Genomic DNA, 22,083 nt, shown 5'->3' with positions numbered 1-22,083 from the left:
CAATGGTTTTATTAATTCCCTTTTTCTCTCAGTCTACAGTCTATATTTTCTTACTCTGTTTGCTCTTGAAGGTAGATCCAATCTCATTTAATTATGTAGTGGTCAGAAAAGGGCACAAGGTTTTGTTCTCAAATAAATTAATAAATTGCACTGTTTTAAAGTTATATATGCTAAAGAACCTGGAGATGTTCAGTGCAAACCTGGATGAGTCTCTGCCATTATACTATAGCAAAATAGCTTGCAGGAGGCCCCGTAGTGGGGAGCTGCTGTTTGTGTGTGATGACAGCAGATATCCCTCAGCTGTTTTCCCTCTCTTTCTGTCTCACAGGCTCTGTGGCTTAATCTGGAGGGCCTGAGTGTCAGTGGGCCTCTGAAGGCCATGAACTTCTCTGTTCAAGAAGGAGGGGGTCCACGCATCCTTCACCAGGTAATCAAGTGTCTCGTGTTATCCACTCTGGTCAAAAACCCCATAGCCTGCACACAGACACCACATTGTCTCTGTGCTGCTGGGAAGAACAGTCTCCCAAGAAGATCTGAAATTAGTTTTTAATTCCTCTCTCTGGGAATTCAAGACTCTTCATGCAAAGAGCAAGAGACAATCCCATCTCAAACACATGTTTTAAGAGGATATCCTAAGACAGGGATTAATAAAATCAGCATTCCTGGAGATTTTCTTTCCATGCAACTTGTGTCATCATTTTCCTCTGACTCTGAGGTTTTCCTCTCAAAGCCATAACCACAGAAGGACAGATCCAGCTCCGAGGCAAATGGAGGATGTGTGTCATTTTTTTCCATTCCCATGCTCAGACAAATCCTGTCATAAGCAGACGTTTGCTTTGGAAACAAACTGCAGTTGGGATTTCTTGCAGCATTCAGGAGATAATGCGAAAACCCCTCTGTTGAGGATCAGAAAGGAGCAGACTTGTTTGAACAGACTCTTGGAGTATCGTTCTCCCAGCCAAACACATTGTTGGCAATAGATTTTCAAAGTCACAAAAACATGAAATTATTTTTATTATGGTGAAAATGCTGAAAAAAATGACATTTTCCCCCTCTGTTATTTTGCCTTTGTAGTTCACACTTGAGCCACCTGCTGTGAGTTTCAGAACGTCTGGTGAAAAAGCTGGAATTATTGACATTGAACCGAAGACGGGCATCCTGTATATCAATGGGTCTCTGGACTGGGAGACCAAAAAATCCCACAAGCTGCAGGTAAAAAATTCAGTGAAAAATAGGAAGGGAGAAGTATTCACATTCACCTTCTTCTGGTAAACCTGATACGAAGGGAGACCTGTTGAAATTTTGAATCCTTTACTTTGCCTATGTTTACAGGCAGTTTTTCATTTTTAATATCAAGATTTTCTGGAAGACATACAGTTTTGTTACTCTCAAAGAGTGAACAGGAAAATGCTCCTTAGCAGAAGAAGACTATGTTGAGAAAACAAATATTGTGATGCCAACACCAACTCTTTAACTCTCCTAATATGTGGAGAGTAGTAAAGTAAAATCTAGCCCCATGAATGAGCTTCTCTTGTTATCCCTAAAGGCTGACATGGTGAATTTCATGTCTGGAGTGGAAAAATAAAAGATTGTAATAGTTTAGAAAGCTTATAATTTACATGATGACAAGCTGAGATTAACTCAGTTGGTTAGAGCATGGTGCTAATAATGCCAAGGTTTGATCCCTGTATGGGCAGTACACTTCAGGGTTGGACTTGATGACCCTTGTGGGTCACTTCCAACTTGGAGTATTCTGTGAAAGAGTGTGAATAAAAGACATTTATGCAGAGAGGCAAGATCTAATCTCTGTCAGATAACAGCAGAAAGCTGTTTGGTGGATGTTGGACTCTTAGAGAAGAAAAAGCTTTGTGTGCTTGTCCTGCTATTTTACCCTTTTCATGAGGATCTCACTAGTGTAAACACTGTTGAGAATGGAGCAGTCAATAGGCAGTCTTGGGTCTCAGTATAGCCTTGTCCTCTTAAACCATGTCAAAAATGGTGTCGTCTTTTTCTAAGGCAATAGCAGCTGAGAAAGAGATGATCATGAGAAGATCAGTAGCTGAACAAACCAAGTACATGATGATTTTTTAGCCAGCCTTAGCAGTCTTTCTAAAGACTAGTACTTCAGGTTTCATGGTTTCACATTATCAGCTCTTAAAGCACTCTTGGGTTGGAATAGAGAGGACAATTTTCTAGCCCCAGAAGTTAATAACCCTAACCATGTGAATCATTTATAGACAAGAAGTGATGACAGAACAAAGAAATAGTGATTGGTTAGGCGTAAATAATTGTGATTCTTTTCTATTATGTGCAAACAAAATAAAGTGTGACAGATATAATATATATTTGGTGCTTTAAAGTTAAAGAAGACTGGAAAATAAGTCAAATCGTTGGGGAAAAAGGTAATTAGAATTAAGAACTAATTTTTCTTTACTAACCCTTTTATCAGGCTATTTATCTGATTAATATTTATATTAGCAATTAGTTATAAATGCTATATCATGTTGAATTTTCTCTTTGTTTGCTAGAAAGTATACATTGCTGTTTAAAGAAAAACATGAATTCTAAGCTGTGCAAAAATACAAGTAGTCTGCTGAAACTGGGAGTGGGAAATTGTCCTCTGAAAGGTGTCATCAGAAGCAGGAGTGGGTTATTTTGTTTTGTTGGCATCATATACTGTGGCAAATTTTTGTCAGGGAGCTACAGTGACAAATTTGTCCTTGTATGTGGAGCTACACAGTGATGGCTCTCACCAGATTTGCATCACATTAAGAGTGATCTAGCATCTAACATCCTGATATTAATTTATGCTTTTTAGCTTATCTGCATGAATATATTTCTTTACTGTTCCTTCTTTTTTCAAATCAGGTGGAAAGTCTGGATGAAAGTGGAAACGTTGTTAAAGGTCCATATGCTGTTACAATATATGTGGAGGATATCAATGACAACCCACCAGAATTTAACCAGACAAAGTACTTTGGAGTAGTGAGGCAGAACTCTCGTCCAGGTAATTTCCACCATAATTAAATATTATCATTAATAGGAAGGTGGGTAAATTAAGCAGGAAGGTAAATTGATTGCTGTATGAGCTGGAAAAGATCAGTTTTTCTTCCCACAGGACTGTACAAAATAAGGATGAAAGCCTCTATAATATAATGAAAGGGAAAAGAGTTGACCACCATGTAGTCTAAAGGGATGAGTGCAATCAGAAATATTTTTTAGTACTTATTCTTTGCAAGTATCCCTAAACAGGCAAATATTGCTGCTCTCTCTATTGCTCTGACAAAAAACCCAAACAAACCCCTTATGCTAGAAGGGGTTTAAAATTTAAAGGCTACCAAACACTACACAGAAAGAGAATGCTAGGACTATCTGAATCTTTATATATCAGTGAAAGGAAGTGCCAGGGTAGATATGGGGTATGTGCTTACCATGACTCACGCTTCTCAGAACACGGGCTGAACCTTAACCTTTAGAAGAGAGTCTTAGATTATGGATTGCAATGATCCATACCAAGAGTCATCCAAGTATCAAAGAGCAATTTGAGACTTACATCTTGGAAATGAAACAAAGGACTCATACAGCTGTTATTGCTGTGACTGTGGACTCAAGAAGAAATTTTTGCTAAAGAATATGCATATAAACCTCCATGGGGTCAGAAGATCATTCTGAAACATATTACTGTATTCTTAACTGCATCCAAGTCAGAAAGATTTTGAATGTTGCACTGGTGCTTAAAAGGTAAAAGTTGAGTTACATTACTGTGTATTTTTTTTTTCACTGTATGATTGTTCTTTTATTATATCCGTGTCTCAGGCCATATGCCACTTTTGTCAAGGTTCTTCGGGTTTAACTGATTTGTGCAAGAACTGCAAAGTGTCCTTAAGGAGAGATCCCAGGGAGCTGAATTCTGGGTTCAGCACTCTTGTGTGATAGATAGCTCTCTGCTGATATGACTCTGTCACATTCTTCATCAACTGGTCACCCCACCTATTGTGATCCTACTAAGTGGAGCTGGTGGAGGGTTGACCTGTGGGATGGCATACAGCAGTGTGACCTCTCCACGTGGCTTCTCATGAGAGATGCACTGTGGAACAATGGTAGCTCCCCCATAAGTAGCTTTCCTGGTTTGAGAGCTCTGCTTGAATGGATTATGTGTTGAGGTTCAGCCTCCTCTCCTACCACTGTTTCTTCTCCAATCCAAACAGGCAAGCCCTTCATGTATGTCCACGCCACTGATGGTGATGATCCTACAACTCCCCATGCACAGCTGTCATACAGCATTCTCCATCATTTTCCCAAACCATATGAAGAAATGCTTTTCAAGATTGATAATGTAACTGGAGCAATCTCACCAAGCAGGACAGGTATGTAAAAAGATTCTTGTTTGCAAAGAGCAAGCATGAGTTCTGGAGTGTGCATAGGAACAAAACAACACAGGTCTGATGCTACATTCTGTAGCATAAATAATAAATTTAATCAGTGGGACCCAATCCACTAAATCCCTCCTTTTGGGGAACTTGTTTTTTTGTCCCACCAAGTTCAACGGAAGCTAGCAGAAATGGAGATTGAGATCTAAAAGAAGAGAGATAGATGCTCTGGCCTTCAGGACTACACTGTTATATCCTGGAATTAATTCTCTGCCTTGAAATCTAGAAACCCAAAAGCAGTAATGTGAAAAATGCAGAGATCCCAACTAAATTACAACGATTTATAAACACTCATCTATTCTTCTGGGCTGAACAAGTGCCTAAATGAAATGGGAGCTGTTCAGTGATGCCTCTGCACAAAATGAGACCATCATTGTGTCTGATTCCATCCACATGATGCTTTGCTGCATCATTCAGAGAACTCAAAGGAAGTGACTTGCTGAGGTTTGTCCCAAAGGACCATCTAAGGGATAATTCTGAAGTAGCTAAAGAACCACAGTGCATGTAGGAGGCAATGAGCAGATGAACAACCCCCACAGCCTCTGTGTCATTTCTCTTGACTCTCTGCTCTCTCTCTAGGCTCTTATTACTTAGATCCCCAAAAGCAGGACACCTTCACACTTGTTGTCTCTGTGAGGGACATGGCAGGGAAGACCGTAAATGCTTTCACCAGCAGTGTTGATGTGATCATCACTGTGATGGAGAGCCTGTGGAAAGCTCCCGCCATCATCTACATCAAAGAAAACTCAACCGAGGTCCACCCTGTCAACATCAGCAAGGTAGGGTCCTTGACCACACTCCCTGAACTTCTCCTTGCACCACACAATTTTTTCCTCACCACTGACTGTGAGGGTGTCCCCACTGCATCCAACACCAGGTTTTTCAGAAGGACTTTGGCACCTTCCAGTTATTTTTTTAATACGGCATCCTTTGGAAATGATTGTTAGTGGAGGTTTCATTGACTTTTTGTTAACATGAAAGTTAATAGTTTGAAGGTGACAGAGATACAGTCAATACAAACACTAGACTGACTGGACTTTGCCTTTCAGTTTGGAAGCAAAATCCAGTCATGGGTCCTCCAGGCTTTGAGCAAACCAAGAGTGTTTTGGAGCCTATTTGGAGGTTAGCTTCTTCCACCTGCAGAAGAGCAGGTTGGGGACCAGCTCCACAACAGCCCTGCTGTGGGCAGTCTCCCCCACTCAGGGGAAACCTGCAGTGACCAGTTTTGTATCATGCAGCACAACTGCTACATCAAAAGCACCTAGAAAGGACTGAAACACTCTTCTTCACATCCTGCATTCTCACAATGTTCCTCTTTTCACAGTTCAAGCACAAAATATTTTGCTGATAACCGCAGACCAATAGCAGTGCATACATCAGTACATATTAACTAACAGGCTAAGAGCCTTTCAGAAATATTTGACTTTGAAAAATGCCTTGGCAATGACAACCCCAATGCTGTCATCCCCTAAACATGGCAGGATTCCATGGATCCTGTTCACAAGAGTAACTGGCTTGGTGCTATTCCCCCTGGTCTCAGTGACAGCCCAAGGAAGTCCAGAATGAAAACAGGTGGAAGGAAGACTAACATGTAAGCGTGCACCCATTTTGGGGTCACATGTATATAAATTTCGTGTGGTAGCCAAAGGCATGTTGAGTCTACCTAGGGGAAAATGAAATGCAGTTGCTGCTATATAGAACATAAACGTTAACTCTGGCTCCATTAATTTGCCAGTCTGTGTGCCTAATTTAATTTTAAACGTGCAGCACCCCAGAAAAGAGCCTTCCTTATGTGCTTTGATGGATGTAAACAGTGTGCATGCACCTATTCACAGATAGGTGCAGGTATTTGTTTTCACAGAATCATAAAATATGCTGTATTAGAAGAGATCCATCAGGATCATGGATTCAACTCCTGGCCCTGTGCAGGACACCCCAAGAGCCACACCATGTGCCTGAGGGCATTGTCCAATGTTTCCTAGACTTGTGAAGGCTTGGTGCTGTGATCAGTTCCCTGGGGAGCCTGTTCCAGAGCTCAGCAACTCTCTTGTGTGAAAAAACTTTATCAAGGTCATTCTGCAGAGTCTTTCTGTCCTTGAGGGAGTTGACAGCTCCTCCTAATTTAGTGTTGTTTTGTTTTTCCACTTCTCTGAATCACATAAAATGAAACAACAGGCAGGAATAAAGAGTGTAAGGAGACAGAAATAATTAGTATCAAGATATTCAAATGCAAATAACTCTTTTTCTGCTAACTCTTTTTCTGCTTCCTCATAATCACTATTTATCTCCATATCACAAAACCCTTTTATAAAAAAGTAAGTGTTGTAGCCCAGCGGGACAGATGGAGAAACTGAGGAAAAGTGGCATCACCACACAATTCAGAGAGCAGAGGTGGATTATCAGTCTGATTTTCTGCAGTTCATCCCACGAGCCTACCAAACTCTTAATTTTTTTTGGTTTATGAAGCTAGCAGGAATGTGATTGTTTCTGTTTGTGGTCCAGAAATAATCCCTGTTAAATCTCAGCCTACACATCTGGCTTCCTATCTGGCATTTCTTAAATTTTTTTTTTCAGGTGCAGTCAAATGAACCAGGTGTAATTTATGAACTTTTTGAAAAAGAAAAGCTGCCAAGGCTCCCATTTTCCATCAGTGAGAATGGGGATATTTATGTGACTGAACCTTTGGACAGGGAAGCAAAAGATACCGTAAGTAAAGACATAAAACTTCACTGATGGCAGAGATCACAGCAGGAAGCCAATTATTGGTGTGGGAGGGAATATGAGAAAGCTCAATAAAAAGGAAGGGGGACGAGGAAGGGGAAAATAGATAGAAGCTTTGTTTCGTCAAATTTGTTTGGAAATTATATGGAATATATGTGATCTACCTACTATACTGTAAACAGTCTTCAGGTTCTTACTCTAGAGTGGGTCTGGCAGTAGCAATCACTGCCCACAGCATATGTGCAATGTGCAACATGGACCAGCTGTGGCAAGGCTGTAGGTGCACAAGTAAGAGGTAGGTGATGGGAAGTGTGGAGTGCAGGAGATCTGGAGGTTTCAGATCTACTTCAGACCTTGAGGACCACAGATTTTAAAATCTTTGGAGGACTCAGGCCTCAGAAACTAAGGGGTGATGGAAGAGTTCTGATTTAAACAGAGACAAAATACAGAACACACTCATTTTGTATTCCCATAGTCACGTACTAAAATGCAAAATATGGTCACAGTGGACATTCAAGCCATCTAATTGTTACATTTTTGTTGCAGTATACATTCTTTGCGGTGACAAAAGATAACAAGGGAGAACTGGTGGACAAGCCTTTGCAAATTCATGTTATTGTGGAAGACATCAATGACAATCCCCCTGTGTGCCAGCAGAACCCCACCGTAATTGAAGTTCAAGAAAATGAAATGGCAGGTAAGAAAAGAACTTCTGTTAATTTATATACTCATTGTAATTCTCTTGTGTCCAGCTGTGTGTTAATGAAGGTAGAAATTCTGATCCCAAAGATTGAAACTTGGCTATCCCAGGGGAATATTTTCCTGTGCCAATATCCCTCCTGTTTTCCCTTCAGTAATTCTTGTTGAAAGTATTTAAGAACCTGAGAAGGACACACTCAAAACATCTACTTTAAAAATGCTGTTTTATTTAAAATATAACACTACATTTTACCACAACCACAGATTTGGTTAACTACTTAGACTGTGTAGAGAAAAATACCTATATTATTGCCAATACAGGAAATGCTGTTCTTAAAATGATATGAGTCCATTTTCCCTCATCCAGCTGCTCCTCCAACATAATGCCTTTGACCATTACCAAAATCTGTCCCATGTCATGACATTAGTGATTTGGTTTCAGGACTGAAGAGTCTGCTGTTACAATCTTTTAGACTGCCCTGACCCCAAACCACTATGTTGACATGCTAAAGGAAAAACTCCCAGAAGGGAAATGACTGTGTCCACTGAAGTGTTTTCCATGCAGGTTTATTTTTACTGACCTTCAACTCTTTGCATTTGTGTCACTGTTGTCACTGTGTACTTCTGTGGAGAAACAGGACCACTGCATTATCTGTCTGACTCTACTCTGCTACAGGAAGTAATATTGGTGCTGTGTTTGCTACGGACATGGATAAGAAGGACACCCTTAACTCTCGTCTGCAGTTCCAAATCCAAAGTCAGGAACCTCGATTTTCCTCAAAGAATCTCTTCTACATCCAGCAAGACACTGGGGATTTGCTATTAAGTGGCAGTTCCTTGAGCAAGCGGGATTCAGCCAAGTATTTCTTGAAGGTCCTGGTGACAGATTCAAGTATGTAACGCCTGCTGGTGTACATTGGAATAACTCTGTTCACTGGCATGACTTGTGCTCGCTGTCTAAGGGATGTGGGGAGACAAGGAGGATTTGCTGAACAGGCAGTAGCACTGAGAGCTGTTTTGCTCTGGCATGGTGCTTGCCTGCACTTTTCTTGAGATGCAGGGAGATTAACCATGTTTCATAATGCAAGCAGGGAAGGGAACCAGCTCTAGGACAGAATGTGGCTAAATTGAGAAGCTTGTTAACAAGTACTTCAGGAAGAGATTTCTTTCCACAGGAGGAAAAAATGAAGAGATCATGATTGTGGTTTTCCCCCAGATCTTTCAAAGGGACTTAACTGAAAAAAAATTAAAGAAATTAAAAACAGCTGCTCAGAGAGTCCAGAAAATATTTTAAAACATTAAGAGAAAGTTAAGCTGAAATTAAACTTCAAAAATAATCTTGTCCTTTATGTAAATTGTCAGGAGTCTTTTGTGATCACTGAATGGAAAGGAAATCAAACTCCATACCAAAGCTTAAAGCTTTGTGCTGGAGTCCCTATGGTCAGACAAAACTTGTGCATGTAAAGAAAGTAGAGTGACATGTCTGTATATGAAATTACATCATTTTGGCAGATAATGGAAAGCCTTCCAGAGCGAGAAGCTGGTGATTTGTTTTGGATGCTTATTTGAATTCCATCCAAACTATGTTTTTTAGAATTTTCCTTAATTTTCAGCTCATGAAGTATGTTCGTAAAACACTAAAATCAATCTATATATGGATATATTATGATTTTAAAATCACAACCTGCCATTGCTATGGGTGCCCCTGGTCAGGTAGTAATTAGATTTACATGGATGTGAAGTTTGTCTGGCTATAACAAAACTGAAGATGCTGCCTGATGACTAAGAGGACATGGGAGCATTCACAATCCAGGACTTTCTTTTTGACATGGAAAAGTTATACGGAGATGGCTAACATAATTCATAGCTATCATCATCCTGGTAAACAGATACAGGTTTACAAAGTGATGGAAAGGAAACAGGATGGGACAGTGCTGAAGAAATTGGGAAGATCAATGGCAAGATAGAGAGGGAGATTGTCATTGACTAAGAGATATCTGAGATAAGTGCTTCTTTCAACTTTGTGCTTAGATTGGGCAATCTGGCAGTGTTCACTTTTGCTCACAGTGAACCCTTCTGAAAGAAAGTTATTTTCAGCAGAGAGGCTGGTGTAACGTTGTTTGTCTCTTTCCATGCAGAATTTGAAACAATCTGTGATGTGGAAGTACACGTCATCGACATCAATGATCAAATTCCCATCTTTGAAAAACCAGATGTGAGTATTTTTATCACCAATACATGCGAGTATTTTGGATGTTCCAATAACTTTTGACCCGTGTTTGAGCGTACCTTCAATGTCTATAGAATATCAGTGAGAAACTAGTCATTTACAAAACAAGTAACAGTGTGACCCATTAGTAAAAATAAAGGCAAAATATTGCTGTGAGTCTGTACATAAGCTCTATCTGGACAGTGAGCAATAGGACAGACTAACACCTAATTATGTAATTTAAGGTAATTTTCTCAGTGGAAAACAATGTGTGCCGAAAGAAATTATTCTATTAAAGCAGTTTATTCCAGAAATGCATGATCTGAAGGGAAAAGCGTAAGAAAAGGCTCTAAAATTAATCCAAGAGCTAAATGGAAAAAAGCTGACATCTCCCAAAGTACCTTTCCAAACACAGTGTACCCAAAACAGCCAGAAGGTGAATGGGAATCAAAAGCCCTATGTGACCTGGCCAGAAACAGTGGTCCAGTGGTCCGTGCCCAAACACATACCTGGTTCCAGGATGAGTGTCTTGCCTTTTCTCTGGTGGAGGTTCTGGCATCTGGCAGAGACCTGCAGACATTTTGTGACTTCTTCCTGATGGTCCAAGCCTCCTGGCAGACACTGGAATGGCTGAAATATGTACTCTGGTGTGTCCCAGCTACCACCATTCCTGTAGGGTGGTGGGCTCAGGAGAGCTGTCTGACATATCAGGTATAATTCTCCTTCCAGGGAAGCTGTGTTGGTTTTTAGGCAGACTGCTTTGCCCAGCTCTCTGTTGATGGCAATTGCAGCACAGTCTCATGCAGACAAGATGCCTTGGCATGTTTTACACCATCTTACCTCAAGGTCTCAGTCCAAGACCTGGTCTCAAGGTGAGGCTTCTGGGCAAGGGCCCACATTAAAGAGTCAGAAGAGCTGGGATGCCAATATGGCAACAGCCTATGGTGCATGAAACAATAAAATATTTAACAGTGAGTGGCCAGGGTGCTCACAGGGTATGGAGAAGCTGTACTATTCCTGTTGCATGATCATGGGCTGGTTTTGACAGGGGAGCTAAAGATTTGGGACTGGTGCTGTACTAGTGGCACTGACATAGATCCCATCACCCATCACCCATTATACGATAAATGAGTGACTGAAAAACTTCCCTTCTTCATGTGGGTGCTGTGGGTTAAAATACATCCATGCGTGAGGGTCACAAGCCTGTGGTTGTGCAGAAGTTTTTATCCACAAATGGTGCTTGGTATGTCATGTTTCACTGACACCTCTCTCTCTTCAGTATGCCAATGTGACTGTGGCAGAAAATATCCCAGTAGGAACTGTGATATTAGAAATTCAAGCTACTGATGGAGATGAGCCTGGCACAGGGAGCTCCCTCATCATTTACCAAGTGAAGGAAGGCGATCCAAACAACACGTTGATCATAGAGACAGACGCTGAAACAAACCGAGGGTATATCAAGATTAACAAGGTGAATAGATGGATTTTATTCTTCTCCTTTAATGCTACTTATTTGTCATACACAGTTACTGCCCTGATAATGATTTGTGGGGAGGCTGAGGACTGGTGGTGGGTGGGGACACCCTAAGCATGCTGCAAACCTCAGGAGGCTCCACTTTTGGACTCAGGCTCTGTGCAGTGCTCACTCACACATATCCACCTCTCCTGCCTTTGCTGTGCCCTTACCACTGCCATCGCCAGCAGCTCCCTCCACTGGTTCTGCTGCTGGCTGCTTCTCCAGAAGACAGGTTCTGGCTAATGAATAGGTCTTTATGCACCATAAAGACAAGAAGATGACATTATTTGAGTGATTTTGCAGCAGCATTACTGGACAAGAGAAAGCCAGCTAAGGCTTCCATGGGCTGTGGTGATAGTGGTGGGCTGTGATGGGGCAGATCCTCCTCCCTGCAGTTGCTCTGGCCATTAGTGGCCTTTGCAAAGTAAGGTGCAAGTGTAGCTGGCGTGTCTTGGTGTCGGCATGGAGAAACTATTTGTTCCTGATGAGGGAAACATTAACTGTGACCAAGCCAAGGACAGCATGTGCTGCAAGCAGGTGATACAGCCCATATGCCGAACGCTGGAGACAGGAATAAAAGGAACGCTTTTTGCTGCATACATGAATTTTAATAGCAAAATTGCTCTCTCTTTGAAATTAGCCGTCTCTCTTAGACATTAGCCATAGAAGGTGCTTGGACTACGGGTCCAGAAAACCTATCACTCATTTCCCCGGGGGTGCCATGTTGTGTGCATCCAGCTCATGCGCTGCCAACAGCCCAAGCACAGGAGAGGCAGTGTTTGGAGGACCATCTTCAGCATCAGCCTCATCCTCATTTTTTTGTAAGGAGGCAGTTTGAGAAACTGTGGTGTAACAACCCTCGCAAGACTTTCGGCACCCGAAGGTCATTTGAGGCCTTCTCGTACAGAGCTATAAATGCTATTTCTATAAACAGGATTGCTATTACACTTAGTTGGGCAGGCAGCAACGTTATCAGAAAATTCAGTTGCTGAGGAGACCTCTAAACAGGCATATAGTTTCATTTAAATTGACCATTCCCAGGGTCATTTTCTCCTGACAGCTCTCTCCTATTTTGCTTGTATTTGGGATGCAATCTCCCCCTTGAGAGGAGGGGTACTTTTGAGTTTCCCATTGGAACTTCCTACAGCAGCAGAGCCATTGCTTCAAGAATCTTTTTTTTTTTTTTTTCTAATTCTTCCAGGCTCTTGATTTTGAAACCATGCCTGTGTACAACCTGGTGATCAATGCCACAAACCCTGAGCCACTGGTGTCAAGTGTGCAGTACAACTCAAGCTCTCTTACCAGGTTTAAAGTTTTTGTAACAAACGTGGATGAGCCGCCTGTTTTCCTGAATCCAGTTTACAAAACAGAAGTGTCTGAAGACATTCCTGTCAATACCTTGCTCATGACGGTGGAGGCCTATGATCCTGAAGGGGATTCTGTACGGTAAAAAAGTGATTTTGATTAATTAATTGAATTATGAGTTTCAAAAATTGCTCTAAAGGCGGTGCAAGGAAAATATGCCCAATGCTTGGAAAAAAGCTGGTTTTACAGAAGTCTTATCTCCTAGTAGAAGGAGGACATGTGGTGGGGTGTGGGTCAGTGACCCATCTGCAGCAGACTGCTGGGTAGTGCTTTTCTGACCAGATTTCTCTCTGTGCTGTGACAAGCATCAGCCTTGAAGCTGGAAACCACAAGAGAAGCAGGCTAATTTATATCTCCAGGGAAAAGGTAGAGCTGGACTGAGAACAACAAGGTTCCATGTCCATAATGCCTTTATCAAAAAAAGAAGCATATACTGTGTACTGAACCAGTAGGAGAGTAGCTGCTTTTCATGTCATGCAGAAAACCACCAAAATACACAACCTCAACTTTTTCTCCATCAAAATGCACAACCTCAAGTCTACAATTGAAAAATAATTCATTTTCTTTCCTAGCTGTCAGTGATGACACACCTCTTTCTATTGTGGCTGGAACGCTCTGTGCAAGACAACTCCTGTGCTGTGTTGCATGGTGTAAATGTAGTTTACACAGTAGAGTCAGATAGAAGAATTATTTGTGACTTTTGCTGTGCAATTCCCAGCTGGAATGGTGAACAGATCAACTCAAAATAAACAGTTTTTGAAATTTAACTAAAATTTAGCAAAACACCAAGTGGTTAATGGAGTTGCATAATGTGACTCTTAGGCCTCTCGTGGATTCTTATTCCCAGAGATTTCTCATCTGGCTTTCTACTTGTTCCTAACTTTTGGGAACTTATCATGTTTGGCCTTCTGTCAAACTAGTTTGAAAGGGAGCCACATAGTCCAGAAGCTCTGGGGGATGATGACAGAGACAAATGACAGGAATTCAGATATACACAAACCACATTTCTGCTAAAAATAGGTTAAAGGGCATAAAATAAAAAGTATAAAAAGTAGATGTACAAGTATGCTGTTTCTACTGTAAAGGGTACTGAAAGAGCAAAAACATTGAATGAGAAGGTCGGGTCACTTCTACTCAAGCAAGTGCCTGTGCTTTAACTGGGTCATATGTTCATGGTTAAATTTGTATAAGTACCCAGGGACCTTGGTGATTTTTTAAACAATGATATAAATGCAATTACATGGTGATGTTTAAAGCACTCTGTTCCAAGGCTGCCCAGTGGTAGTTACAGGCTGCTCCAGACTGGCAGAAGATAATAACCACAGCTCACCTTAGAGTCCTGGTCCCTTCTCAGTCCACAATAGGGTGCCTGGCTGCACTGGCCCCTCTGTCTCCCAGCCCTTGGCTTGTGCCCCCATCAAAATCAAGATGTGCGAGGTGTAATGGGGTGAGACAGACATGAGGTTTGGATAAATCACACTTCTGGACTAAAAACTCATTGCCATCCTAGGTTCCTCATTTAGAAGGAAAGTGGAATTGCAAGTGGAATGCACAGACTGCAGTGGCAATGGCATTTCCGTAGTTCTGCTCTCACTCTTATTCGGAACGATTTTGGCCTTTCTTTCTCTGTCTGAGTGTCCTGGTTGCCTGTAGTACTGTAACTCTTCCAAGAACCCTCTCTTTGAGTACCACTATAATCAAGCTTCTTGCATAAAATCAACAAAGAAGTATTTGCTTTGCTGGAATTTTTTCCCAGTTTGGAATGGTATATGTTATTTTTTTCCCCCTATTTCTTTCCAAAGATACTCCTTGGAAGGCGATGTGAGACAATGGCTGAGAATTGATTCAGCCACTGGGAAGGTATACACTGCTTCACCTTTGGATCGAGAAAAAGAACAAATATACTCTGTAGACGTTGTTGTATCAGAGCAAAGTAAGTGATGAAACAACTAAGCATACACACAGAGAAATCCCCTGTCCTTTCTCTTTTGTGAGGAATTATACCTACCCTGACTAAACCCATGAAAAGTACTGGAACATGTAATCTTCGATATACATCCTGTGGTGTATCATTAAAAGTATATATTTCTTAAGAATTTAAATTTCCTGCAGAAATCTTGATGCTGTAGATAAAAAGGATTAAAATCACTTTCAAGAAATTGGGCATGGTCTTACACTTGCTTGAAACACATAGCATATAGAGAAGACTCAAATTTTTTCACTGTTTTTGGTATTAATATTTTCTGCCCCTTTTTTCTCTACAGCTATAAAGATTTTAGTCTTTTCCTAGGTATAGTTAGGCATCCTGAAATCATACCTGGAGAGTAGTTTGTAACCTTCTACAGAATTTCATTTTATTATAACTAAAACTAATACTCTATCAAGTCTGAAATACATTACGACTTCTAGCTCCAGCATTAAAATCTTTCAGTTTTGGCTTGCATTTCCTGCATATAGAAGAGGGGTGGGAAACTCCAGGCATTTCATGCTTAAGAGTGCTCCAAAGAGCACTGAAGTCACAAGAGTCACCTTGGATGTGACTGCTTGCCAGACATGATGGGTATGATAGATTGCCAGATATGATCTGCCTTCTTTCCTTTGTTGGTGTTCTGTAGTTAGCAAGAGCTAGTGGTAAATAAACCATGCTCACTAAATAGTAGTGGCAGCTGCCACAAATCCCTCAGGACCTCCTGAGACCTTCTTTCTGCAACCTTCAGACAGAACACTGCCTCTCTGATGGTGTATCTCTGTGATAGCTGCAAATGCAACAGCCCAGAGTGTGAATCCAAGATGTGCATGTAACGTTGCATTCTGTTAAACTCGACAGATAATGCAGCTCAGAAATCCAAAGCGTACGTGATTCTACACTTACGTGATGTGAATGACAACCCTCCACAAATAGCTACGGATTATCCTACTTTCTTCTGCTACCCAGTCAGTGGAGGAGAGAGAACTCTTATTCAAGCTACTGATGCTGATGAGCAGTTTTTTTATTCAAAATTTACTTTTACCCTAGCGGATGAGATGAATGCAAGAAATAATTGGGAAATCTCAAAATTCAATGGTAAGATAATACAGCCATTTCTTAAAATGATATGGGACTCACTTGGTACTCTGGTAAATATGAAGAATTACAGAATTTGTTTTCACTCTTATTATTGCATAACGAGCGTTCCATGTAGAAAATAATTGGGTTGTTGAGAACACCAGGGTCACTAATTATTTTTTGCAAGAGGTGAAACCTAGTATGTCATGAACTATAATTTCATTAGTATTTTTGAGAGGAGAAGCATGTAAGTATGAATTATATGTGTTAAATGAACACAAATCACTACAGAAAAAGAAATAGAGTAGTTTGCAATCTATACATTTCTGACATTTCATGTGCAAAAGGAAGTCCTGCCTCACAAAGTGAATGGAGCTTTTTGAGGGGGACAGTAAGCGCATGAATAAGTGCTTGGCTGATAGAGACTGTCTGAATTAATAAAACATGTTTGATGAATTGTACCACTAGAGAAAGCTGGGTTGCCACAAATTTGAAGTTATGAAAGAGTAAATAATAATTTAAAATTCAGGACTTGGAGTAAAGAGTCAGCTCTTGCAGTGAAGGGAGTTCATGTGTAGTTTTCCAAAGGTTTTTTGCTGGGATCAGTATAACTCAATACATATGGATGTGCAATGAGGAGGCAAAATTTACTCATCATAAGTTATTTGAGTAGGAACCAAGCATGAAGAATTTCAGAACATTCTTCCAAGACTGAGTTGATTGGACAATGAAATTGATGGGTGCCAGTGAGCCCTGGACTCCCAAATTCAGTTTTGACATTGTGGGTGCTGAGCTGGCTGTTATGAGTCAGGAAGGAGACCTGTAAGCAGCTCCATGGAAATGTGAGATCAATTTATCAGCAGTATTCAGAAAAGCTGATCAAATATTGAGTATTAACAAGAAACAACCATAGAAGTCCCTGAGCTGAAAATGTATAAAGGATAAGAGGACATTAGGAGAAAATAAAAGACATGCTTGCTTTTTCACTGTACTCTTCATTTATTCTGGAGACAAGATACTTATATCAACAGACCTTTGATCTGATTCCAGTGGCTATTATGACTTTTTCCAGTTTTTAAAGATTCTTAGATGTGACAGTGTAAGTTCACTAGAAGGATGGTTTGTCCTACATTTCCTTGGGAACAATTTAATCTGGTTATGATGTCTATGACTACAGGGGACTATTGCTGGTCTAGATGGGATGCTATCAGTGTAGCACTACCCAAGACCAGATTTGGCCTGGTGTAGAAATTAGGAGATTTTATAGTCATATTATGCTGAAGGCCAGACTAGGCTTCTAGATAGTCCATTTTTACTTAGTGTCTGCAAAGCAATCAGATCTTGGAAGACACAGAAGAATGCAGAAATTACTATCATGTGCAAAGCAGCCTTAAAAAAAGAGAACACTTGCAGCTGGTATAAATATAGAACTAACTTTCTTTCTAGTGCTGACATGAATGTGCCATTTTCTCCTTGCAGCTACTCATGCTTACCTGTCCCCAAAACATGCTAACTTTGAAGAGAAGACGTATGAAGTTCCAATAATACTTAATGACAATGGAAATCCATCTTTGGAAAACAAAGTGCATCATAAAGGTATTCTATGCCCAGAACTATTAGCTTCAAGACACAGTTAGACTTATAAATAACCAAATGTGACTAATAAACTTCTCAATAACCTCATGGCATTTCCTTTTGCAGTAAGCATCTGCAAGTGTTCCAGTGAAAATTCGTGTTTTATTGAAATAGACCGTGAGCACTCCTGGCCAACTGCTGGGCAGGCAATTGGGATTCTACTGGCAGTCCTGATTGTCATTGGTAAGTCACTTCTTGGTTGATTTGAAGCCAGATCTCTGAGATATGATGGTGTTGCTGCATTTCTGATGCTAATTCACTTGCTGGGTGAAGATTTGTCATGCATGTTGCAGAATGAGTGGAAGATCCCATGATTGTGTATGACGATGGCTACAAACTTCTAAGTTTTTGGTTGTATAAAAAATATCCAACGGCACAACAACCAGCTAGGGCAGAAAAACTGCTGAACTTGTAGCATATTGTTATTTCATTGCTACTTACTGCCCTTTCCTGTCAGCAAGGGGATTTGAGTTCTGTCTTGGGCATCCAGATTATAGTGAAAATAGTGAAGCTTTCTACTTACGTTATCTGTACTCATAATTATCATTTTAGTAACCTATTTCAGCTTCACAAGTTTACATCTTTCATATTCATTTTGACATTGATAAAGAGAAAATTAATTTATATACAGTGTAGCAAGCTCATTGTGATTTAAAAAATCAAACTATACATTATATATAAATATAATAAAAGAGGGATTGCATCTCAAGACAAATACGACAAATCCCTGCTCAGAGGGAGGGGGGCTAAAATAGACGCTTTGCCATCTGGTCAGATCCTAGAGGAAATGTTTTCCTTTGGGGGAAGGCCATTGAGCCCCAAGGCATCTGATCCTGCCCAGCAATGCCTTGGGTCTGTGCTCTTGGTCCCATGCTGCACAGTCTTTCCTCAAAGCTGTTTGCTTCTGTTCAAGAGGTAAAGAAAGCACTGTGGATATTACAGTGCAGTGTCATGGCCCTTGCTGGAACATCTTTTCAGAAAGTTTACTCTTCCCTTTACAGACAAGCACTCTCTGTTTTTCAGGTGCCATTTTAGCGGGTGTGTTTTTTCACATGAAACACAAAGAGAAAAATGAAAAGAGCAATCCCAAAGATGCAAAAGATAATGCTGAGCTCAACAAACTGGCTTAAAGACTGTTTCATCAAGAGACAAAACCGCCATTTGGGTTGTGAAAGAATGAACTCTGAAGCTTCTAAAGTCCAGAGGTGGGCTATCACAAACAGGATAAAAGCATGCAAAAGTAGACTCCAAGGGGTTTGTCCTCACTTTTGTATGTAATACTACTTAGTCACAAAACATAGAACAGATGTAACCTTCAGCAGCACCTTCAGCTGAGCTCCTTCAGGGATACATGAGACCAGTCTTCCTCTGACAGCCAAAGCAAATATGGACTTTACAGAGGACTACATTTTGTCAACCTGCACATATTTTTCTCCTTCCAACTCAGTAAGTCACTGAAGAGCAGATGGGAGAATAAAGTCCTACATTTGAAGATACCCCATGAAGCTGTAGGAATTTCTCTGACTCTCAGCAAAGGAGATCCCAAATTTATTGCAACCTGTAATCTGGCCTGGGTCATGCCTGCTTGCCTTATGCTGAATTAGTACTATCAATGTGACATTTCAATTTTTCTTTTTTGATATCCCAAAGAGTAAGACCAGTTTGTGAAGCACCATGGCCTTTCATTACTCTTTCTAAGTTAAAAAACCCTATACCTAGTCATGTGGATAATATGCTGGTTTGTCATACTGCTGCAAATGTTTCTCTTGCCCCCTACACATAAGATAAGAATAAAAATATTCCTTAAAGATTTTAGTTCTTGCTTATTTTATAAAATAGATAAAAAACGAGAGCGTGCATGAGAGCAAACCATTGCTGCTTGGTTCTCTATTGTATTTAATCCTTACTTTCACATAATACAGATTAAAAATGGCTCTTAGGCCAGAGTGATGTGTGTTAGGAAAGATGGGACAGGAAGGGCTTATGGATGTGATTGTCTGGTAAGAAATACTGGAGATATAAAATCTGTGAGTGAAATAGAAATGAAGGCCAGCTTTGAGATGTAGGCATGGCAGGCAGGAAGACAGTGATTAACTGGAGATAGGTTGAAGGACAGAAAACAAAAGCACCCAAGAATGCAGTCCATCTCCACCCTGCCAAGGCATCAAGGAAAAAGTAGATAAGAAGAGTAGTGTTTAGAGTTCAGAACATAGGATGATATGGTAATTTAGTAGTTCTCATAGGTTGCATGCAAAGTTTGTAGGTTTTGTATCTTGCGCCAGTTGGTCACTCTAAATTAGAATTTTCAACACAAAAGGAGATATAATGTGTTGTAACAAGGTCCTCACTCTTCTTCTTCTACCTCCCTCTATCCTACCACCCTGACCCCGGCACTCCTCTTATCTCTCTTACTCCTTCTAGCTTTTTTACCTCCCTTACCTCATACTCCCTCTCTCTCTCCCTCTCTTTGGGGCTTCCCTTCAGCAGAGGCTGGTGGCTGAAAGCAGCCCTCTTTACCCACGACCCTTGCAATAAAACCATGTGTTTCTAGAATATCTCAGGTCTGCAGAGTTCCTTCTCCCTGCTGTCCATGGATGCCCTTACAGATGTGTCCAGCAAATTCAGGATTAAATGATTCTGGAGCCACTTCTATCTTAGTTACAGAAAAATGTATTTGAACCCAGGGTGACACAGAGAAAAAAGCCTTTCTCCTAACACATGTCTATAGAAGGGCATTTTTGGTGACAGTTTGAGGAAGGCTTTTCCTTTAAGCTATAAATAAAAGTTGACAAATATTGTGTTAAACGGAAAAGACAATATACTTTTGAAAACATTCAAGAAAAGGTCACATGGAAAAGAGTATATTTGTTTACCCAGGATTTTTTTAATGGCTTTTGCATGCAGCATAGAACTAGAAAGAAAAGAACATTTTTTTGGTAGCATTGCTTTTATAATAGGTTTTCCTAGAATGCTGCCAGCAAAAACTTTGCTTTTGGGCTTCAGTGACACAACCCAATTGTTGTACCTCTTTCCCCAGTTTCCCCAGCTGTTGGAGCTCTGTTATTTGCTGGGGGGCTCACTGCTGGAATGTATTTATTTTATGATGGGAATGTAATCCATTATATCTGGAAAGTATGACATTCAGTTACGTCAGTGTGTCCAGGGATTAAGATTAGTATATTGTTTTATAAATAAAGGAGACAAAGTTCAGCAGTCGTTGTACTTGTGTATACCAAGACAGCTTTATCTGAAGATGAGGAAAATGTGCAGAAGTTCCCCTTTGCTGTATCTCCCTGACCTCTCTTTGTGTTTGTTAAGTTTATTTAAGTGCATCTCCTATTTTGAACAACTTTTCTGGAGAAGGGTCAAAAAATTTCTTTCCTCATTTACCTACATTCAGGGCTGGTTTGACAGCAGGACCTTGTCCCTGTCCCCAGCATAACATTTTCTCTGTTTCTTGTGTCTCATGAGGTAATTCACTGCACCCTCTCCCACCTGGCCACAGACTGGTGCAAAGCAGAGCTCCTCAGAGAAGCAAAATGTTCCATCTCCTCAGGGTCTTAAACACATTTTCAGTCTTGAAGACTTTCAGTCTCATTGCATTGGGAATCAGTTCTCCTGCAAGTATTTACTAAATGTTGTTCACATGTGGTAGGAAGGTCTGAAGGAAATCCCTTTGGGGTGTTCCTTCTCTGGCATCTGCCCCGGGGTGATATCCCCAGGGGCTGGGCACACTTGCTGCTGCAATGCCCCTTGACAGCCCACACCTCTGCCTGCATCAGAGCACAGGGAGGGCCTGCAGCACCCTGACTGCCTCACCCCACCTCTGCCCCCTTCCCCAGCCCACTTCCAAAAGCCCCCTGTGCTCAAGGGGCTTGGGATATTCATGCTTGCATGGGCATATCCGAGTAGTGCGGCTGCTGGCTAACCTGTGCCTGGGCAACCCCTGCTTCTTGTACTGTTCAAACTTTATAGAAATAAAAAAATAAAATAAAATAACAAAATAAAATAAAATAAAAAAGAAGAAAGGAAGAAGAAAGAAACTTCATTTCCAACCCTGACACAGATGTTCTCATTTTTTTCACCTTCCTCATGCCTGCCTGCCAGGACTTCTCCCCCAGCCCTCCAGGGTTTATTTAAGACAGTCTTGCTCTGGCTCCTTTATTGGTTCAGTCTTTTTTGGGAGCCAGACAAAAGTTCTCACCCAGCCTTAACTCTCCCCCTGTGGCAGACTGCTGCCCCTGGCCTCCTTTCCAGAGGACAAATTCAGTTTTCTTTGGGTCTCTGGAGAGGAAAGGAAGCAATACTTATTATTATTCCTTCCCACCAGCTGGTTCTGCAGGAGTGGCAGACATTAGGACATTTTGCCCTTGTATATTACACTTCTGCTCCTTAGTTCAAGAATGGGCACTTCTTTTGGAGCTCCTCAAAATCTGGAGAGTGTCTGTTAGTCACTGCATCC

The 22,083-nt window shown here is 40.9% G+C and overlaps 1 protein-coding gene across 1 annotated transcript; it reads left to right on the top strand.

Moving 5' to 3' along the window:
* Positions 1-351: 351 nt before the first annotated feature.
* CDH17 (cadherin 17) lies at positions 352-19,429 on the top strand. The gene is made up of 16 exons (XM_066333500.1): positions 352-427; positions 1,075-1,212; positions 2,869-3,007; positions 4,209-4,367; positions 5,010-5,209; positions 7,005-7,136; positions 7,698-7,848; positions 8,527-8,742; positions 9,989-10,065; positions 11,339-11,530; positions 12,777-13,021; positions 14,743-14,873; positions 15,768-16,004; positions 17,466-17,582; positions 17,688-17,804; positions 18,645-19,429. The coding sequence occupies exons 1-16, from the start codon at positions 380-382 to the stop codon at positions 18,749-18,751; spliced, it is 2,406 nt and encodes an 801-aa protein (XP_066189597.1). The 5' UTR covers positions 352-379; the 3' UTR covers positions 18,752-19,429.
* Positions 19,430-22,083: the final 2,654 nt, after the last annotated feature.

Source organism: Sylvia atricapilla, chromosome 1 (assembly GCF_009819655.1).
Source record: "Sylvia atricapilla isolate bSylAtr1 chromosome 1, bSylAtr1.pri, whole genome shotgun sequence".
NCBI classification, from domain to species: Eukaryota; Metazoa; Chordata; class Aves; order Passeriformes; family Sylviidae; genus Sylvia; species Sylvia atricapilla.
Note: the sequence above shows the minus strand (reverse complement) of the source record. Positions and strands in the feature narration are given on the sequence as shown.

Excerpts from the sequence above, each read along its gene's own strand:
- CDH17 (XM_066333500.1), top strand. The coding sequence starts at position 380 with ATGAACTTCTCTGTTCAAGAAGGAGGGGGTCCACGCATCCTTCACCAG. Across the intron at positions 428-1,074 it reads GTCCACGCATCCTTCACCAG|TTCACACTTGAGCCACCTGC; the intron begins GTAATCAAGTGT and ends TTGCCTTTGTAG. Across the intron at positions 5,210-7,004 it reads ACCCTGTCAACATCAGCAAG|GTGCAGTCAAATGAACCAGG; the intron begins GTAGGGTCCTTG and ends TTTTTTTTTCAG.